Source organism: Cnephaeus nilssonii, assembly GCF_951640355.1.
Source record: "Cnephaeus nilssonii genome assembly, chromosome: 7".
NCBI classification, from domain to species: domain Eukaryota; kingdom Metazoa; phylum Chordata; class Mammalia; order Chiroptera; family Vespertilionidae; genus Cnephaeus; species Cnephaeus nilssonii.
Window position 1 is genome coordinate 95,036,006 of NC_137078.1, and position 18,411 is coordinate 95,054,416.

General features: G+C 57.2%; 1 protein-coding gene across 2 annotated transcripts in view; it reads right to left on the minus strand.

Annotated features, from left to right (window-relative positions):
* Nucleotides 1-636: 636 nt before the first annotated feature.
* KAZN (kazrin, periplakin interacting protein) overlaps nucleotides 637-18,411 on the minus strand; it is a 340,583-nt gene continuing 322,808 nt past the window's right edge. Inside the window, exons 9-15 of one of the 2 annotated variants that reach the window (XM_079777753.1) lie at nucleotides 12,440-12,645; nucleotides 11,982-12,100; nucleotides 5,812-6,043; nucleotides 5,166-5,267; nucleotides 4,283-4,449; nucleotides 3,030-3,144; nucleotides 637-1,324 (exon numbers count right to left, since the gene is read on the minus strand). In XM_079777753.1, the coding sequence (XP_079633879.1) occupies nucleotides 1,160-1,324; nucleotides 3,030-3,144; nucleotides 4,283-4,449; nucleotides 5,166-5,267; nucleotides 5,812-6,043; nucleotides 11,982-12,100; nucleotides 12,440-12,645 (1,106 nt within the window). In that variant the 3' untranslated portion in view covers nucleotides 637-1,159. The remainder of the gene's footprint in view (nucleotides 1,325-3,029; nucleotides 3,145-4,282; nucleotides 4,450-5,165; nucleotides 5,268-5,811; nucleotides 6,044-11,981; nucleotides 12,101-12,439; nucleotides 12,646-18,411) is intronic. The other variant, XM_079777754.1, reaches the window with a different exon arrangement.

Here is an 18,411-nt window from a genome sequence, read left to right on the forward strand (position 1 = left end):
TTTGCAGGTTGTTTCAAACATTACCGACTTAGAGGGGACAGGTCCATGTCCGTCCTGTGTTGTCAGTGGGAGATTAGACCCGCGACTTCCCGCCTGCCTCCTGAGAGGTTACGAAGTGTGTTACAGACGTTAGCAAGTGTTAGTCCTCGCGGCAGCCCTGGGAGGGAAGCAGTCACAGCGGAGGAAGATGCTGAGGCACAGAGAGGGGAGGCCGCCGGGGAGAAGCCACACAGCACGCAGCGGCGAGTCAGACAGAGGCCGGGGGTCCTCTCTGCCATCCCGATGATGTCGATGATGTCACCCCTGCTCAGGTGACAGACACCCAGCGAAGGTTTGCGGGGGTAGCGATGAGCGCTTCCCGCCCCGATCCCGGATCCGCGGCCACATTTGGTCCAGGCGTCCCGGACCTCCCTCAGCCATCCCTGATCCTGCCGGCACCTCCCTTCGCCCCAGGACAGGAAGGCTGCATTTCCCGGGACTGTCATTGCCAAGCCCCGCCCGCATGGACCCTCCACCTGCCCCCACCCCGTGGAACTGCTCCTGGAGGACGGGGCAGGCACTCTTCCGCACGCCCACCCCCTGTGCCCGGGGCTTTCGGGACAGAGGAATGACTTCGCCCTTCTGCTTGCTCCCAAGAGAGGCTTAGCGACCCCAAAGAGAACCCAGGTGCTCAGTCCCGGGGCAAGGAGGCTGGGGCTGCGCCCTCCCTCCGTGTGGCGTCTCGGCCGTGGGCAGCCTCTCCTGCCACCTCGCCGCCTGGAGGGTCCCCTGCGGACTGGTCAACCTCGGGCTTTGCCTGCCTGACCTCTGCCCCTGCTGGGCTCGCCTGTCTGCGTGGAACCCGCCTGCTCCTCCCGGATGGGGCGTGGGGGGGCCCCTTTCCACCTTGGCAGCCAGTCAGTCACTCTGGGGTGGAGCCTGGATGATGGAGGGGCCGGCGCTGTGAAGGTCCTCGGGCCAGCACCCTTCCGCCGAGCAGGACGTCCACGGCGGGCGCCCCCTGGTTCCCCGTGCTCCCATCCGAAACCGCAGCGTCTGTGGGGATTTTCCTGGGACCGAGGCGCCTCCTCAGCCGCGGGCACTATGTACAGGGGCGATGGCGTCCGCTCCTCTCCCTCCAGGCGACTCCCCGTGTCGGGTCTGGCCGAGCATCGGCTCCTCACACATTGGTGACCTCCAGGCCATTGTAGCCCTCCAGGCGGCACTGCTCTGGCCGGTCCTCGAGGTCCTCGTCCCCGCAGTCTTCGTTGTGGAGAGAGCCGTAGTCGTCATGGAAATCGGGGTCTTTGCTGCTGAAGCCCCGTCCTATCTTCCCCAGGGGCAGCTGAGGAGAGAGGCACGAGGCCACGGGACAAGGAAGAAAAGGAATGGAATTTTCAGATCTGGGACGTGTGGCGTCTCCAGGTCTAATTGCTGTGTGACCTTGAGTAACTTACCTAACCTCTCTGTGCTTTTCCTAGCCTATATAATAAAAGCCTAATATGCTAAGTGTCCAGTCGTCGGTCGGCCGTTCAACCAATCAAAGCGTAATATGCTAATGATATGCTAAGGCCACTCAACCGCTCCCTATGACGTGCACTGACCACTAGGGGGCAGGCGCTCCGACCAGGAGGTTAGCTTGCTGCTGGGGTGCGGCCAACAGAGACTGAGTGAGATGGGCTGGACACGCCCTGGAGCTCTCCCGGTCCCTCTCCAGCTGGCCAACCTCCCGTGTCCCTCCCCAGCCCGGATCGAGCACCAGTGGAGTCCCTTGGCCTGGCCTACGCCTTCTCGCAATCCAGGACCCCTCGGGGGATGTCGGAGAGCTGGTTTTGGCCCAATCCCGCAGGCCAGGCCGAGGGGCCCCACTGGTGCACGTGCACCGGGCCTCTAGTTAGTAATAGTACTCCACGGCTCAGGGAGACTGAGAGGACTTTGTGAGTTAACATTAGGAGAGAGCTTTGGGTTCCCAACTGGAAGGAACCAGTTGGTTACCAAGGGTGAGGACAGACATAGTCTTTCTGATTAGCCACAAATCTCCCATCTTCCTCCTCAGCGGGAGGAAGGCGTAATGGAGGAGAAACCATACAAGCATGCGCATGAGGTCTGACCTCATTCCCAAGTCAAGGAGAAACATTCTAGCACTGCCTGGTGTGACGGAAAACGTGTGGGTTGTAGAGAGTCTCACACCAGGGTTCAGATCCCTGCTCTGCCACTTCCCAGCTGTGTGACCTGGGACAAGTCACTTGCCCTCTCGGAGACTCAGTTTTCTCAGTTACAAAATAGGAATAGTAAATCCTATCTTTTTTCATTTTTCCCCCTCTAAAGGGAGCCTTTTAGACACCCCCCCTCATCACACTCCCACCGTGAAATTATACCGCGGATATACTCTGCCAGTGACAGAAAGGAGGGAGGTGTTTTCCAAGCCAGTTTCACCCCTTTGGGGGAGTCACCCTTCATGAGAATGCTCGCTCTGGACTGAGAGCACCTCAAGAGAACGGTGGCCATTGATTCGTGCTTCTCCCCCATGGTTAGGATGGTGCCTGGAAGGCTGTTCGCGCCCCCGGGGGTTCGCTGAGCGAATGGGAGAATTTGGGGTCGTCGCTTCTGCCCTGTGTGCCTCCACCTCCACCGCGGACTGTGCGGTCTGAGTGTGGGATCAGCCCCAAACCGCACACGTTTGCTCACATCAGAGGCTCCGCTGCTGCGCCTGGCCGGGTCGCTGGAGCTCTAACCCGGCGTCAGGGGTCCCCAGAGTCCCTTTGCTTCAGGAGTCCGGGGGGGCCCAGACTTTGCATGGGAAGCAACTGCCCAGGTGGCTCTGAGGAGGCGGCTGAGACCTGCACTCGGAGCCGCTCCCCTAACCCCCGTGGGGCCTCCGCATCACCCAGGTCCCTTGGGGGCGACTTCCAGGGCCTCCCCCCTCGCTGCGCCTGTGCCCCGGCCCAGCGGCCCACAGGCCAACACAGGAGCTGGGGAGGGCCCCGTTGGCCTCCACAACAAAAAGGCCTTCCCAGGCGGCAGGACTCAGTGAGCCGGAGGCCACTTACCCGGCCCGCCTTGTGCCTGATGCCACTGCTGTTCTCCTCCTTCCCCGCCCGGGGGGTGCTGGGGGCCCGCCCGGGGGGCGTTCCGAAACGCTCGGCCTCCCGGATGCCCGTGGAGCTGGGGAGAGATCATTCCAGGTGAGTGAGTGTGAGTGTGAGTGTGAGTGTGAGTGTGAGTGTGAATGTGGGGGGTCAGTCAGCTCCGGCCTCCCGGAGACACGCACACGCGCACGTGGCCCAGTCGGCCCTGGGCAGCTGCGTCCCGGCCATGGGCTCCGTAAGGGGCCGTCACAGCACTTCCCTCAGAGGGTCGTCCTGGGTGAATGGGATGACACACACACACAGAGGCCCAGCGCGGCTGGTACACGAGATGGACGCTGTGATGACATCTGACCATGACCGGCAGGGGCGGTGAGGGGCACAGGCCTGGGCCGAGTCCCCTGGCTGTGCCCTCGTGCCGCCGATGACCTCGCTGGGCCCGTTTCCTCATCCGCACAATGCAGCCCAGAGGCACCTCTGGCCTTTACCAGCCGCGTGCCCGAGGGAGAGTGGCTGCCTCTGCGGGGCACACACGGGCACCGGGCCGCCCTACCACCACCGCGCCAGCCCTGCCACCACCGCGCTGGAACACCCCCCTCGGTCTCCCACAGCAGCTGCCATCCGCTGTGTGCTCCTTCGGATGGAAATACAAACGCTTGGGGAAGAAACCAGCACCAGGACTCTTCGGGGGGCTCCATGTGGCCGAGTGAGCATTTGCAGCCACTCAGACCTCAGGTGCTCAGCGGTCGGACCTGCTGCAGGCGCCTGCGGAGCATCCACTAGGAGGCGCTGGCCGCCTGGCCAGGTGCTGGTCCTCGGCCCCTTTTCAGATGAGGAGCCTGGGTAGGGGGCTGACCCGGCCTGCTCACCTGGACCATAAGCACCGTTCGGATGCCCAGCCCTTTCTCCGAGCCTTGGCCCCCAGCAGCCCTGCCTGGAATGCCGTGTGGACCCTAGGCCGGTGCGAACCGTGCCCAGCTGAGCCCCCGCCCAGGGCCTCTGCTTCCACCCTCCGTCCTTCTCCCGTTCCGAAGGCCCGGGCATGGGGATTCACCCACACCCTTCACTCCACCTCCTTCTAGTCTATGGCGTTTGGCCAAAGCATTCACTCCTCTGAGCCCCGTTTCCAGCCTGTGAAAGGGGGCCAACCGCCTTGTTGCCGGCGGCAGGGGGGACCCGGGAGTGAGGGCCCGGGGAGGGGGGGCTTCCGCACTCACGTGGCCGGGGGGAAGATGGCGCTCATCTCCTCCGCCAGGTGTCTCCGGAGGATGTGCTTCCCGCTGGGGATGCCCAGGGCGGTGGCCATGGCCTCGGCGTTAAACGTGGGTTCCAGCACCAGCACGGCGCCATGGACCCCACTGTTGGTCAGGTTGTCGGCATACTCCTGGGGGCAAGGCACGAGGCTGCTTAGCCTGAGGGCCACCCTGCTGGCCTGAGGGGGTGCCCTGCTGGCCTGAGGGGGGCCCTGCTGGCCTGAGGGGGCGCCCTGCTGGCCTGAGGGGGGCCCTGCTGGCCTGAGGGGGTGCCCTGCTGGCCTGAGGGGGGCCCTGCTGGCCTGAGGGGGCGCCCTGCTGGCCTGAGGGGGGCCCTGCTGGCCTGAGGGGGTGCCCTGCTGGCCTGAGGGGGGCCCTGCTGGCCTGAGGGGGTGCCCTGCTGGCCTGAGGGGGGCGCCCTGCTGGCCTGAGGGGCCCTCGCTCCAAGTGGCTTGGCCCCTTGGGGACCGGTCATTTCACACCGAGGGGAAACCCACCCTCCCTCCTTAGGGCCATCAGGGAGTGGCCAAGGCCATTTTGTCACTGACCCTCCCAGACCGTGGCAGGCAGCCCACACGTACTCGAGTGAGACGATGGGCCTGGAGTCAACCCGCACCCGCTCCAGAGTGAGGATGGCCGGCATCCCTCACCCCCTGTGAGGAAAGCATCGGTACTGGGGTCCCATGGTGGGGGCGGGGTTGGTAGTTCCCTCCTCTCGAGTGACAGGAGGCAGCGTGTTCTTGCCAGCCTGGGTACGATGCCCCAGCTCACACAAAGTGCTGGTCAGCGCACAACGTGTGTGGGCTCTGCATCTGCCCGAGTCACCCCAACCCGCCGCCACCCTCACCTTCAGGTCAATGTCGCGCACCCACTTGAGCACCCGCTGGTTGGTCCAGACCACGGGGTCTGTGTTCTGTGTCTCGCAGCGGGCCCGGCGCTCCTGGAGGGCCTGGGGGAGGGAGACAGTGGGTCAGTTTGGGGACAAGGGAGTGGGCTGGGGTCACATGGGGAATAAGGGTCCATGGTGCTCACAGGGACCTCAGCGGCCTGTGTGAGGACAAGTAACGAGCTCTTGGGGAGTGAGGGTTCGCTATTTCCCTTGAACTGAGCACAGGGACTGCCCCATACTGTAGGCAGTTGTTGGGAGGAGGGATGGCGAGAAGAAGAGATGGATGGATGAATGGATGGATGGATGGATGGATGGATGGATGGATGGATGGACGGACAGACGGATGGATGGGTGGGTGGATGGATGGATGGATGGATGGATGGATGCATGGATGCATGGATGGATGGATAGATGGATGGATGGACGGATAGATGGATGGATAGATGGATGGATGGATGGACGGATGGATGGATGGATGGATGGATGGACAGACGGATGGATAGATGGATGGACGGATGGGAAGGTGGCTGGATGGGCAAACAGTGAATGCCAGAGGGGGAAGGAAGGCTATGGGAGGTGCCTGCACCCGCAGCCTGGTTCTCACCTCCCTGCTGAAGTTCACTTGGTACAGCAGCTCGATCCCCAGCAGGATGCTGACCTGGTGGAACTTCTTGGACACATTCAGGTGCTTCTCCAGGTCCCGCTTCATCAGGGAGTTCAGCATCCGCCCATCGACCAGGTGGTTTTGGAAGGCCTGGGAGTACTGGGCCAGGCCGATGTCGTTCAGCCAGGCCTTGGCCACCCAGTGATGGTCCAGGTCGGCGGCTTTGGACAGGCTGGTGAGGAGAGACATAGCCGGAGAGGGGCGGTGGGGAAGGGAGAAGGCGCAGAGGGGCGGGCAGAAACGGAGCAGAGGTGAGCAGAGAGGGAGAGCGAGGGTGGAAACAATAGGGGGGCAGACAGTCACGGAGATGGACAGGAACAGGGGAGGAATGGAGAGACAGGAAGAAAGACAGAGCAGAGATGACGTGAGAGGGGGATGAAGGGAAGAGGGAACGAGGGAGGGGGGAGAGAGAGCACCCCAAAGGGTAAAAAGGGACCAACGGAGAGACAGAGGGGATAGTAAAAGAGAAAAGCCCACATTCGGACACAATGACAGTGGACAGGGACAGTGATGGGCAGCAGGGACACGTGCAGCAGGAACAGCACCTCTGGGGGCTCCCGCACTGCCCCGCCGCCCAGGGCCCCCCGACAGAACCCCTGAGACCCACGATGGATTGGCCTGGCCCGTCTCTCCTTGGACTGTAGCCAGTCACATAGCAGCACGTCTTGGAATCAGAATTAAAACCTACATTTTGTCTATTGCAGCATTCTCTCCTCACTGCCACCCCTCAGATTTCTTTGTCTCCCACACAGAACTTGTCCCAGGGTCACGCACATAGTAGGTGCACCAGGACTACTTCTCAGATGCAAAAACAGGTGGAGGAGCCTGGCGAGGGTAGTCCAGTCGGCTGTCATTCCCTTGCTCGCCACACGGTGGCAGCCTCGCAGAAGGAATAAGGCCAGCATCCCCGACCCTGTCCATCTACCAGTCAGTGTTGTCAGGGTGTCTGTCCCTTCCTCTTCTTCCCTAGGTCCAAGGCCTGACATCCCTGGCGTGGATTCCTGCACCTGCCTCCTGACTGCCCCACCCCATCGCCCCTCCTAATGCATGCTCCCATCCATCAGATGAGGTCATCCTCTGCTGAAAATCTTCCCGTGCAGGAACCTTAAGTGCATACGACTAAGTGCGCAGAGCGTACGAGTCCAAATACATGACCTTCTGGAAAAGGCGAAACGAGGGAGACAGTACAAAGGTCAGGGGCTGCCAGGGGTTGGGGTTGAGGGGAGGGAGGAGCAGGGGGAGCACAGAGGATTTTCAAGGCAGTGAAACCGCTGGTCTGACACGGTAACGATGGACATACGTCATCACGTGTTTGTCCAAACCACAGAACGGGCCGCTCCGAGAGTGAACCCCAATGTCAACTGTGGACTTGGGATGATGATGATGATATGTCTAAGCGGGTTCCGTGGTAACTAATGTTCCATCTAGTGGGGGATGTGGTAATAGGGGAGGCTGTGCATGGGGGCGGGGACGGGGGACATGGGAAATCTCCGTATCTTCCCCTCAATTTTGCTGTGACCCTAAAACTGTTCTTTAAAAAAAAAAAAATGCCTTAAACAATGAGGGTGGAAACAAAGACGTTTCTTCCCCAGCAAAACGGAAAGAATTTATCGTCAGAGGAATGGACTCCGAGGAAGGCGGAAGGGATTTCTTCCAGAGGGAAGAGCACAAGAAGCATGTGGAAATTGGGACCACACAAAAGAATTAAAGGAGAACTCTCAAAACTCACCGACGGAAAGATAACCGGATTCAGAAACGGGCGAATGACTGCCACCGACCTTTCTCTAAAGAAGGCAGAGGGTCCCCAAGAGGCACGTGACAAGACGCTCAGCGACGCTAGTCCCCGGGGAAATGCAAATCAAACGAAATGCCACCTCCCACTCATTGGAATGGCCGCTCTCAAAACGCCCACAGAGCACCAAGGGCTGGGGGGGAGTGGAGACACTGGGACCCTTGTGCACTGGCGGTGGGAGGTAGCGTGCGCAGCCACTGTAGCAAGCAGTGTGGTGGCTCCTCAAAACCTTAAAGGCAGAATTCCCGCACGGCCCAGCCATTGCGCGTCTGGGCATCTCCCCGAAAGAATGGAACGTGGGGCCTCGAAGAGGTATTTGTGCTCCCACGTTCACAGCAGCATTTCCCACAAAAGCCCAAAGGTGGGAGGCACCCACGTGTCCACCCGCAAATGAACGGACAAGCACACTGTGGGGAATACATACAAGGGAATATTAATCAGCTTTAAAAGAAAAGGAAACCCGGCAATACGCTACCACAGGGATGACTCTGAGGACCATGTATAAAGGAGCATGTTATTTACATGCGAAAACAGTAGCACCAAGGCAGGAGGAGAAATCACTTTATACCACAGACCAAGTTGCATGCTATTATTTGAAGAGAGACAGTGCTGAGTTGAGTGTTTATAGTGTGACCTCTACAGCAACAATAAAAAATAAAACAAAGAAGTTATAGTTCACAAGCCAGTAGTGGGAACATTCAACTAATAAAAAGTAAGTCAGGCCGAGACCGGTTTGGCTCAGTGGATAGAGCGTCGGCCTGCGGACTCAGGGGTCCCGGGTTCGATTCCGGTCAAGGGCATGTGCCTTGGTTGCGGGCACATCCCCAGTGGGGAGTGTGCAGAAGGCAGCTGATCGATGTTTCTCTCTCATCGATGTTTCTGGCTCTCTATCCCTCTCTCTTCCTCTCTGTAAAAAATCAATAAAATATATTTTTTAAAAAAAATAAATAAATAAAAAAGTAAGTCAGTAAAAGAGGGGCGGGGGGAGGGGGAGGAAAAAGAAAGGATAGATTTAAAGAAAATAAACAGGAAAACTGTATGGTGACGTTCCTTGGCAGAAATCGAATCGGAAGTCCTCGGAGGGGCTCCCAAGGTCTGGGCTCCCCTCCCTCCCCTCCTCTCCTGGGGAAGGAAGGGTGAGCTCAGCAAGCCAGCGGTGCCACAGTGGTGGGTGGGTGGCAGGCGGGAGGGGCGCCTGCTCACCTCCCTGAGCGAGGCCCGTTTCTAACCAGCAGTGGCCGTGTGTGCGCCTCCCTTGACACCCGCTCTCTTCATTAGAGTCACCCCCAGGCGCTGCCGCGGGGCACCCCTTTCTCAGCTGTTGGCCTGAGCTACTGGAAGTGCCCACGTTGAGTAAAGCGTCTTGACCTTAAAAGTCATTGAAGACCGCCCGGCCGGTGTGGCTCCGTGTTTGAGCGTGTCGACCTGTGAAACCAGGAGGTCACGTTGAATTCCTGGTCAAGGGCCCATGCCCGGGTTGCCGGCTCGATCCCCAGTAGGGGGCGTGCAGGAGGCAGCCGGTCCATGATTCTCTCTCATTGTTGATGTTTCTCTCCCCTCTCCCTCTCCCTTTCTCTCTGAAATCAATAAAAAAATACATTTACGAAAATAATTGGAGACATTTTGTCAAATGTGACACTGCCCCCTCCTTAAACCGGGGCTGGATTAGGCCCGGGAATCCGGGTTTGGGCACAGACTTCGTTATCAGCTGGTCATTATTCGACACGGAGAACAGGAGGCTGTGCTGGCTCCAGACCTTGCACCTCTGTGCCTCAGTTTCCTCATCTGTAAAGTGGGGCTGACGGTGTTAGGGTCTGGGGTTGTGAGGACTCGGGGATGAGGGAAGGGAAAACGCGTAGCACGGCAGCTGGGACGCACTGCGTGTTCCATAGGTAACAGGAGGAGGAGCCGTGGCTGTTAACACCAACGGACCATGGCAGACTGGACAGGGAACTGACTTCCACATTAGGTATTTTGAGACTTTGTGCTCCGGGGCCTCACTTTCCCCTTCTTTAAAACGGGGGTGAGAGTACCTATCCTACATCGGCGTTAAATAAAACTGTACCCACAAAACGGCGGGTGATGGTTTCCCAAAGTGCTTTAGAGAGAAGGCCCAGAGAGGGCAATGTCACGCCCAAAGTCACACAGGATGTGCTCTGTATGACGACCTCGCCAGTTCTCAGCCTCGAGTTCTATGGGTGGGTCAGAGGCTCCCAGAGTGCCAGTTGGTGAAGTTTTGTATATTTCTTCTGGCGAAAGCGTCAAAAGTTTTTATTTGACTCTCAACGGGGCCAGGATCCCCCAAAGTTAAAGAACCGTGTCCTAATTGACCCTGTCACTTCATAGGTGGAGAAATAGTCCCAGAGAGAGCAAGGTCACGTGGGAAGGAAGGGGCAGGCTAGTTTTCCTGGGGAGCGAAGGGGGCCCCCGGGCCCTCGGTCTCCGGGCAGCCCGGGGAGGCCCAGCGCTGGGCCACGGCCTGGGAAACAGTCCTGCAGCTCTTGGGATTTTCAAAGCCCTTTGCATCCGGGTGCGGACCTGAATCCCCCCATAGAATCTTGGCTCCCGGAGGTCCTCAGAGTTGGCCACCTTTCGGGGGACTGGGCAGCGATCCCACAGTTTTGAGGGGTGAAGCAGGCAGCCCCACCCTGCTCAACGCAGCATTTACTGACTGTGTTGGGAGTGGGACAGAGGAGGGAGGGAGTCCCAGCTTGAGTGACTGGGACGGGGATTCCGAGGGAGGCACTGGGTGGGAGTGGGCCGTGAGTGTGGGGTGCTGTGGGACCTCAGGAGGAATCGCAGCGGGGTGCCGCTCCTCCACCCCTCACCTGCAGCCCGGCGGGTCCTGACTCGGGAACAGGGCTGCACCTGTGGGCTTGGCTTGCTTTCAGCTGGGGCCTGAGTTTCTGATCGATCTTGTCATTTCCTGCCCCCCCGCACCCCCCCACCCCCGGGGTCCTCTCCCGGCACCGGATATGGTTTCCTGCTTCCAGCCCGCGTTCCCAGCCCCAGCCCCTCCTTTGCTAATCCACCAAGCTGCTTCTGCAAATAACCGCACGCACCGCCGGGCTGGATTAATTAACTGCACAGAAATGATGGGAGCCAGCGAAGGAGATAATTATGCAAAACAAAAGTGTCCGTTCCCCAGCTCGCTCCCTCCTCCCTCTGCACCCGGGCACTTGAGTGTGTGTGTGTGTGTGAGAGTGTGAGAATGTGTGTATGTGCGTGAGTATGTATATGAGTGTGTGTGAGAATGTGTGTGTGTATCTATGTGTGTGTATGTGTGTGTGAGTATGTGTGTGTGAGTGTGTGTCTAGGTGTGTGTGTGAGAGTGTGTGAGTGTGTATCTATGTGTATGCGTGTGTGCATGAGTGTGTAACTAGGTGTGTGTGAGTGTGTGTGTATCTATGTGTGAGAGTGTGTGTGTGTGTATCTAGGTGTGTGTGTGTATGAGTGTGTGTGAGAGTGTGTGTATAGGTGTGTGCATGAGTATGTGTGTGCGTGAGTGTGTGTATGAGTGTGTGAGTGTGTATGGGTGTGTGCGTGAGTATGTGTGTGTGTGTGAGTGTGTATGAGTGTGTGTGTGTGTATGGGTGTGTGTGTGAGTATGTGTGTGTGCGTGAGTGTGTGTATGAGAGTGTATGAGTGAATGTGGGTCCTTCCCTTTTCCCTGGGTCTGCTTGGTGAATGAGCCCCCCCCCCCCCCCAGCAAAGCCTGCTCACAAAAGGTGAGGAGAGAGGCCGCAGGAGGTAGGCCAGGTGGGTGATGTTATGGGTGGGGGTCAGGGTGCTAAGAGTAGGGGGCGGGTGCGCGGTGGCAAGGACACACCGGTGGGAGGGACCTCGGCCATTTCCTGGTGTGCTTCCTACAAGGAGTGCCTCCCATGGGCCGCTGCATCCATTTCTTCCCGTCCCATCCTGCATCTCCCTGCCTGCGCCTCCCTCTGGGCCCTCCACGGCCCGGAACCCCAGGAGCTGGGGCTGAGCTGGAAGCAGGCAGAGCAGACACTGTGGCCAAATCCCCCCTCCACTCGGTTGGCCCACCCTCGGAGACAGAAGAGTTCTGGGGGTGCGTGAGGTCTCCCAGCCCCTGCCCCGGGGGGATGGGAGGGCATTTGGGGCCTCACTTATTCCCTGGTCTCCATCTTTCCATGGGGGACTGGGGTGTGCCTGGGGCTCCCGCCCAGAGGTGTTTGGGACCAGACTGCACACCTGGCCCGGCCCACCGCGCCCCTTCACCCTGCCCGTGTGATCCGAGGTCCCGGGGTGCTTTTCTCCCTCCCCAGGACCAGCCCAGGTGGTGCAGGAGCCGGCTCACCTCCGGCCGGCCTCGGCGTCGCGGTAGTCCTCGATGGCCAGCCGCAGCTTGCGCCGGTGCAGGGAGCTGCACACGCCCAGGCCCAGCTCCAGGTCCTCGTCGCTCAGGCTCAGCAGCACCTGTGCCCCAGAAAGGTGGGCACTGAGCGCCCGGGAGGCGTGGGGGCCCCTAAGGCCTCCCAGGACCCAGGTTGGCCAGGGCTGAGCCCCAGAGGGGTCTGCTGGCTGGGGCTCCCTCTCCCCATCTCCCTGCCCACCTTCCCTGCAGTCAGGGCAGAGCATCCCCACAGCCTGCCTGGATCCCCCCTGGAGCCCCCCTGAACCAGGTCAGCCGGCTCCTGGGTTACATCTCCTCCTCACCCTGAGGGTGGGAGTCGGGGTGGGGCAGGCCAGCTCAGGGTTGGTACAGCTCATGGGAGGGACCGGGGGATTCTTACTGGGGTACCGGAGGTGCCCTACCTTCCCACTCTTCACGTTCTCCGCGCAGGCCTTGACGTACATGGGCATGGCCATGACCACCTCCAGCCAGGCCTGCACGGCGCCCGCCTTCCAGTGGGACATGGGGGTGGTCCTGACCAGCTCCACCTGCTGCAGCCGGTCCGCCTGCTCCTCGCCCTCCGACAGGCTGAGGCTCTGCCTCGTGGGACTGCACTGGCTGTCTGAGTCTGCAACACACAAGCGCAGGCTGGGGAGGACACACACACGCCCGGCTACGAACACACGCAGGCCATGCTTTGGCGGGGGGGGGGGGGGGGGGCGGGGGTGTCCGCAGGGGGCAGGGACGGGCAGGCTGCACCCCCTGAGCCCGCATTCCCCCTGCAGGAGGCGGGCAGGGATGTCTTCCCTCCATGCATTTCTTCTTTTAAAAATCAAAATGGCCTGGCCGGCATGGCTCAGCGGTTGAGCTTGAACCAGGAGGTCATGGTTCGATTCCTGGTCAGGGCACATGCCCTGGTTGTGGGCTCAATCCCCAGTGTGGGGCGTGCAGGAGGCAGCCGGTCGATGATTCTCTCTCGTCACTGATGTTTCCATCTCCCTCCCCCTTTCCCTTCCTCTCCGAAATCAATAAAAACATATTTTTAAAAAAATCAAAGTGACCTTTGTTTTGTTTTGCCACCACTCCCCCATTACACAAAGAAAAGAATTTTAAAAACGTAATCCAGAAAGGAAGACACATAAAACAAGGTGGAAATGGCCCCCAACCCCGCACCCTCAGGCAGCAGCTGTTAGCCTTTAGCCAAGTGCACGCTGGGAGACGCACAGGCCCCGGCTACAAACACACGCAGACCCACGCACTGCGCCCCGCGGTCCGTCCCGTTCTCACGGCACCCCTGCACCCTCTCCCCACTGCCCAGCCTCAGGGGTGGCTGCCCCGACCCCTATTCCACCCGCCTCCTGTGATGGGCACGGCTCCGTCCCCGGTTTCACTGTCTCGAGCGATGCAGCAGGTCATCTTGGGCAGCTGGGCGATTTATTTTCTCAGGACAAAGCGAAGCCAGTTTCTGGCGCGGCCCTCGCAGACAAAAAGTCTGTTCACCAGACTTTTGTGCTCCTGGGCCTCACTTTCCCCTTCTTTAAAATGGGGGCGAGAGCACCTATCCTACATCGGCGTTAAATAAAACTGTACCCACAAAACGGCGGGTGATGGTTTCGCAAAGTACTTTAGAGAGAAGGCCCAGAGAGGGTAATGTCACGCCCAAAGTCACACAGGATGTGCTCTGTATGACGACCTCACCAGTTCTCAGCCTCGAGTTCTATGGGTGGGTCAGAGGGTCCCAGAGTGCCAATTGGTGAAGTTTTGTATATTTCTTCTGGCGAAAGCGTCAAAAGTTTTTATTTGACTCTCAACGGGGCCAGGATCCCCCAAAGTTAAAGAACCGTGCAAGTTCCAGCAAGTTCCAACCCTGTTCTTCAGCGGTGGCCTCCCACGCCCACACCAGATAGGCCCTGTTTGGCTACACCCAGAATGCAGCTGGGCTGCCTCGGCCTCCCTGCTTTCCTGGGAGGAATGTGGCTTGAGTTCGGCTCGGTGCTTGGGGAGGGAACCCAGTCCCAGGCCTTGAGCATCCTACCTGGGCGGGAATTCACTGCCCCAGCCAGACTCCCGCTGGGTCCGGGTGGGAGGGGCGCTGTCTGTGAGGTGAGGGTGGGCTTGTGTGTTCTGTGCCACGGTGTTTGTGGTGCCTGGCTCTGTCTCCCCGAGGGAGGGAGGGAAGGGGGCGTGGGAAGGGGAAGATGATGGGCAGCAGGAGTCAGAGAGAGAGACAGAGATGGAGAGGGAGGGAGGGAGGGAGGGAGAGGGAGGGGAGGGAAGGGAGACTCAAAGAGCAGGTCTTCAGGAGAGAAATCCTGCCATAGAAACAGCAAATACATAGACAGCAGGAAGGAGGAGAGAGCGCACGGAGGAGGAGAGGGCCTGGCGGATCCTGGACAGACAAGGTACCAGCACACCTCCTGCGAGCGTGCCCTCCTGGGCCGGCCTGTCTTTGGGAGCTGGTGCTGGTGGTTCTGACTCACGGGCCTCGGGCCCCGGGAGGAGCTGGCTCGGCGCTCCCGTTATTTATGGACTCCGGGCTCCAGGAATGCGGAGGCCACGCGGAGTTCATAGCAGCCAGGCACACATTTCGGTTTCTGAGGAAAGACAGTCCTTCAGCGCGCCCCCTCCCTCCGCCCACCACCGGGACTGAACTCCAAGAAGATGCTGCCGACGGTGTGAGGAGGGGTGTCTGTGGGGTCAGACACCATGAATTAAAGGCGGTTTCCAAACGCTGGCGTTAGAGGGCCAGGTTTTATGGCTGCATCCCATCAGGACTGGCTTTTATTTCCCCTCTGTCTCAGCGCTGAGAGGGGAATCACTCATGTTTATAGCCAGGCAGCTCCGCGAGCGCTGAGGACCCAGAGGGCTGGCTGGGCCCGGGCAGCGTCTCAGGAGGGGCGGCCAAGAGGCAGCCACTCTGGATGCCTCCGAACACGAAGAGGCAGGACACGGTGAGACTTGGGAGGAGAGACTGCATTCTCCCGCCCACCCCAACACAGGCACGAGGGCGCCCCAGATTGTCAGCCGTTCGTGAGGGTTCCCCCAGGTGGGCCCACCGCGCAGGGTGTCAGCCTGGCTCAGGCGCTGGCCCACGATGGCCCGGGGGCCACATTCAGCCCGCAGCCTGCCTGTCTCAATACAAGGTGACTGGGCACGGCCTTACCTATTTGCCACACGGGGTCTGAGGCTGCTCTCCTGCTGCAATGGCAGTGTGAGTAGTTGTGACAGATTTGTCCGTCCAGAATCCTAAAATAGTCACTGTCTGGCCTGTTATAGAACATCCTTTACAGAAACCTGGAGGTTCTGAGGTTGGCATTGGAATACGAGAGACCTGGGTTTGGGAAAATGTTTCCAATGTCCTCAGACTCACTTTCCACATCTGTGAAATGGGATGATCATGATGTCGAATCACACAGGTCTACGTGAGGACCAGATGAGAGGACGTATGAAGTATACAAAATGCTCAGCCTGGCGTCTGGCATACAAGGATGGCCTGGGGTCTCTGACCTCTGTAGGCTCATGTCACTTGCAGTCGAGACCGGCTCTGCCCAGAACAGCAGCTACAAGCCCTGTGTGGCTACTGAGCCCCGATAATGTGGCTCGTCCACGTTCAAAGGGCCGGCAGTGTGCAGCACACACTACATTTTGAAGGCTGTGTACAAAGCAATGTAAGCTATGCTATTAACTTTTATGATCACATATTAAAATGATATGTTGGGTCTGTTGGCTAAAATATGTTACTAAAATTCATTTCACCTGTTTTCTTTTTAATATGGCCACTACAAAGTCTAAAATTGCATAGGTGGCCTGCATGATGTTTTTTGACTGGCCTGGGTGGGAGATTCTTTGTTTGCTTTCTCATCTCATTCCCACCCCCTCAGGGGGTTTGCAGGTGAAACGCCTGCTTCTCCGTTTTGGGTTCAGTCGTCCTGAAGTGCGGGTCCCTGAGGCTGCAGCATCAGCAACACCTGGGACGCTGTTAGGCTTGAAAACCCCTGGAGCCTGCCCAGGTCTCCGGACACGGAAACTCAGGGGGTTGGGCCCAGCAACAATCTGTGTCTTCATTAACAAGCCCCTCAGGTGATTCTGATACAGGCGGAGGTCCTGAGCCACTCTTTTATGCTTGCCCTTGAAAACTTATCCTGAATATTTAACTTGAAACCTAGCATTGATCAATATCTTTTTAAAAAAATATACTTTTATTGATTTCAGAGAGGAAGGGAGAGAGAGATGGAAACATCAATGATGTGAGAGAATCATCGATTGGCTGCCTCCTGCAAAGCCCCCCACTGGGGACCGAGCCTACAACCTGGGCATGTGCCCTTGACAGGAACCGGACCTGGGACCCTTCAGTCCGCAGGCCAATGCTCTATCCACTGAGCCAAACTGGCTAGGGCTGATCAGTATCTTAATACCCTCTCCTAAACTGTAAGATTATTCAAAACATTCATTCTGATCACCTCTCCTGACTACACCCTACTCTATCCAGTATTTCAATTATGTCCTTTTAAAACCCCCCCACAATTTAGACATTGTCATCATGATTATTTTATACTGATAATATTAAATGTTAAAATAATGTACCTACATGTTTACCAGTTTCTCTGTTTTCTATTCTTCTAGACATTATCCTAGACATTACTTCTAGGATAATGAAGAACCTGATTTAAAAGTTCCTCTGGCCCAGCTGGTGTGGCTCAGTGGTTGAGCACCGACCTATGAACCAGGAGGTCATGGTTTGATTCCAGGTCGGGGCACATGCCCGGGTTGCAGGCTCCATCCCCAGGGTGGGACGTGCAGGAGGCAGCCAATCAATGATTCTCTCTCATCATTGATGTTTCTCTCTCTTTCTCTCCGTCTTCCATCCTCTCTGAACTCAGTAAGAATACATATTTTTTAAAAAGTTCCTCTGATTAAGATTAATTTTGGTTTATCTGAAAAAAAATCCATTTCACCCCTGTTCTTCAAAGCGTGTTGTTGGGGGCATGGTTTAGGTTGACGGCTATTTTCTTTCAGTGCCTTGAGGACATTGCTCCACTTTCTGCTGCCTTCCATTTTGCTGAAGAGAAGTCAGCTGCCAGTCCCATTGCTCTTCTGTCAGTTACTCTCAAGGTTTTCTCTGTGTCTTTAAGGTTCTTCAGTTTCATCAGGATGCAGCTAGATGTGGATTTATTTTCAGTTATTCTGGTTGATAGAAACTGTGCTTCCCATATCTGTGGCTTCCTTTTTGGAATATTCTCAACCATTATCTCTTAAAATATGACCTCTTCTCCATTCTCTCTCTGTTTCCTCCTGGGACTGGGCTTTCTGTCTTCCCTTTCTTGTAACCTAGCACTGTCCAAAAGAACTTTCTGTGATGAGGGAAATGCTGTATAATCTACAATGTGCAATGTGACAGCTGTCAGCCATATGTGGCTATATGCTCTTAAAATGTAGGTGGTGCAACTGAAGAACTGAGTTTTAAATTTTATTTAATTTTAATTAATATAAATTTACATTTACTTTGCCATATGTGGCTAGTGGGCTATTGTAGTGAACCAGACAGCTCTAATTTCTCCTTCAGAGTTTTTAACAACTTATCATCCAGCATTGCATTCTGGGTAATTTCCTCTTTTTTTTTTTTCATTTTAAAAATCTCTCTCTTCAGCTATTTGTCTGCTATTTAACCCATCCTTTGATTTTTTTCTCTAATGCTGCCAATGATATATTTTTGTTTTTAAAAGTTCTACTTGGTTGTTTTTCAAGATTGCCTGGTCTTTTTAGATAGCCTCTTGCTGTTTGCTCACTCTATGATTTGATCTGAAATTTCTTTAAATACTGCATTAGTATTATTTTGTATTTGGTTTTGACAACTGCTCTATCTGAAAGGCCTTGGAGGTTTAAATGTGCTTTAGTTCCCGCTGACTCGCATGCATGCTGAACTCCTATTTCACCGTATGGGACGCTAGGGCCCAAGGGGATGAGAGAGAGGGAGGTTCTGTCCCTTCTCTCTGCCACACCCCAAGGTTTACTCCCCCGTTAGCAGCCCTGATGTCGGCATCTGTCTGGACAGACACCCGCTTTTGCATCTGGCTACCGCTCACTGCTCCTGCTCTGGAATTGGCTCAGAGCTTTTGGTTTTGGGGTGAGGGTGGAGGTTTCCCTTACTTTTGCTGAGGCCAACCATGTATTACAAGTATGTTTTATTCCAGATTTAGTGGTTTCGTGGAGGGAGGCCCTTGGGAGTCGGCCTTTCTCTACATGCCCCCAATGGACACCCCGCTTGCTGTGTGCCCTGTCCACCCAGCACTCACTCTTCCTGTTCTGCTGACCCTGCCCGTGTGCCGGCCTGTCCATCTGCCCTGCCACCAAGGGAGTCCCTGGGTTGGTGGTCATGCTTACTGCCATCAGTGGC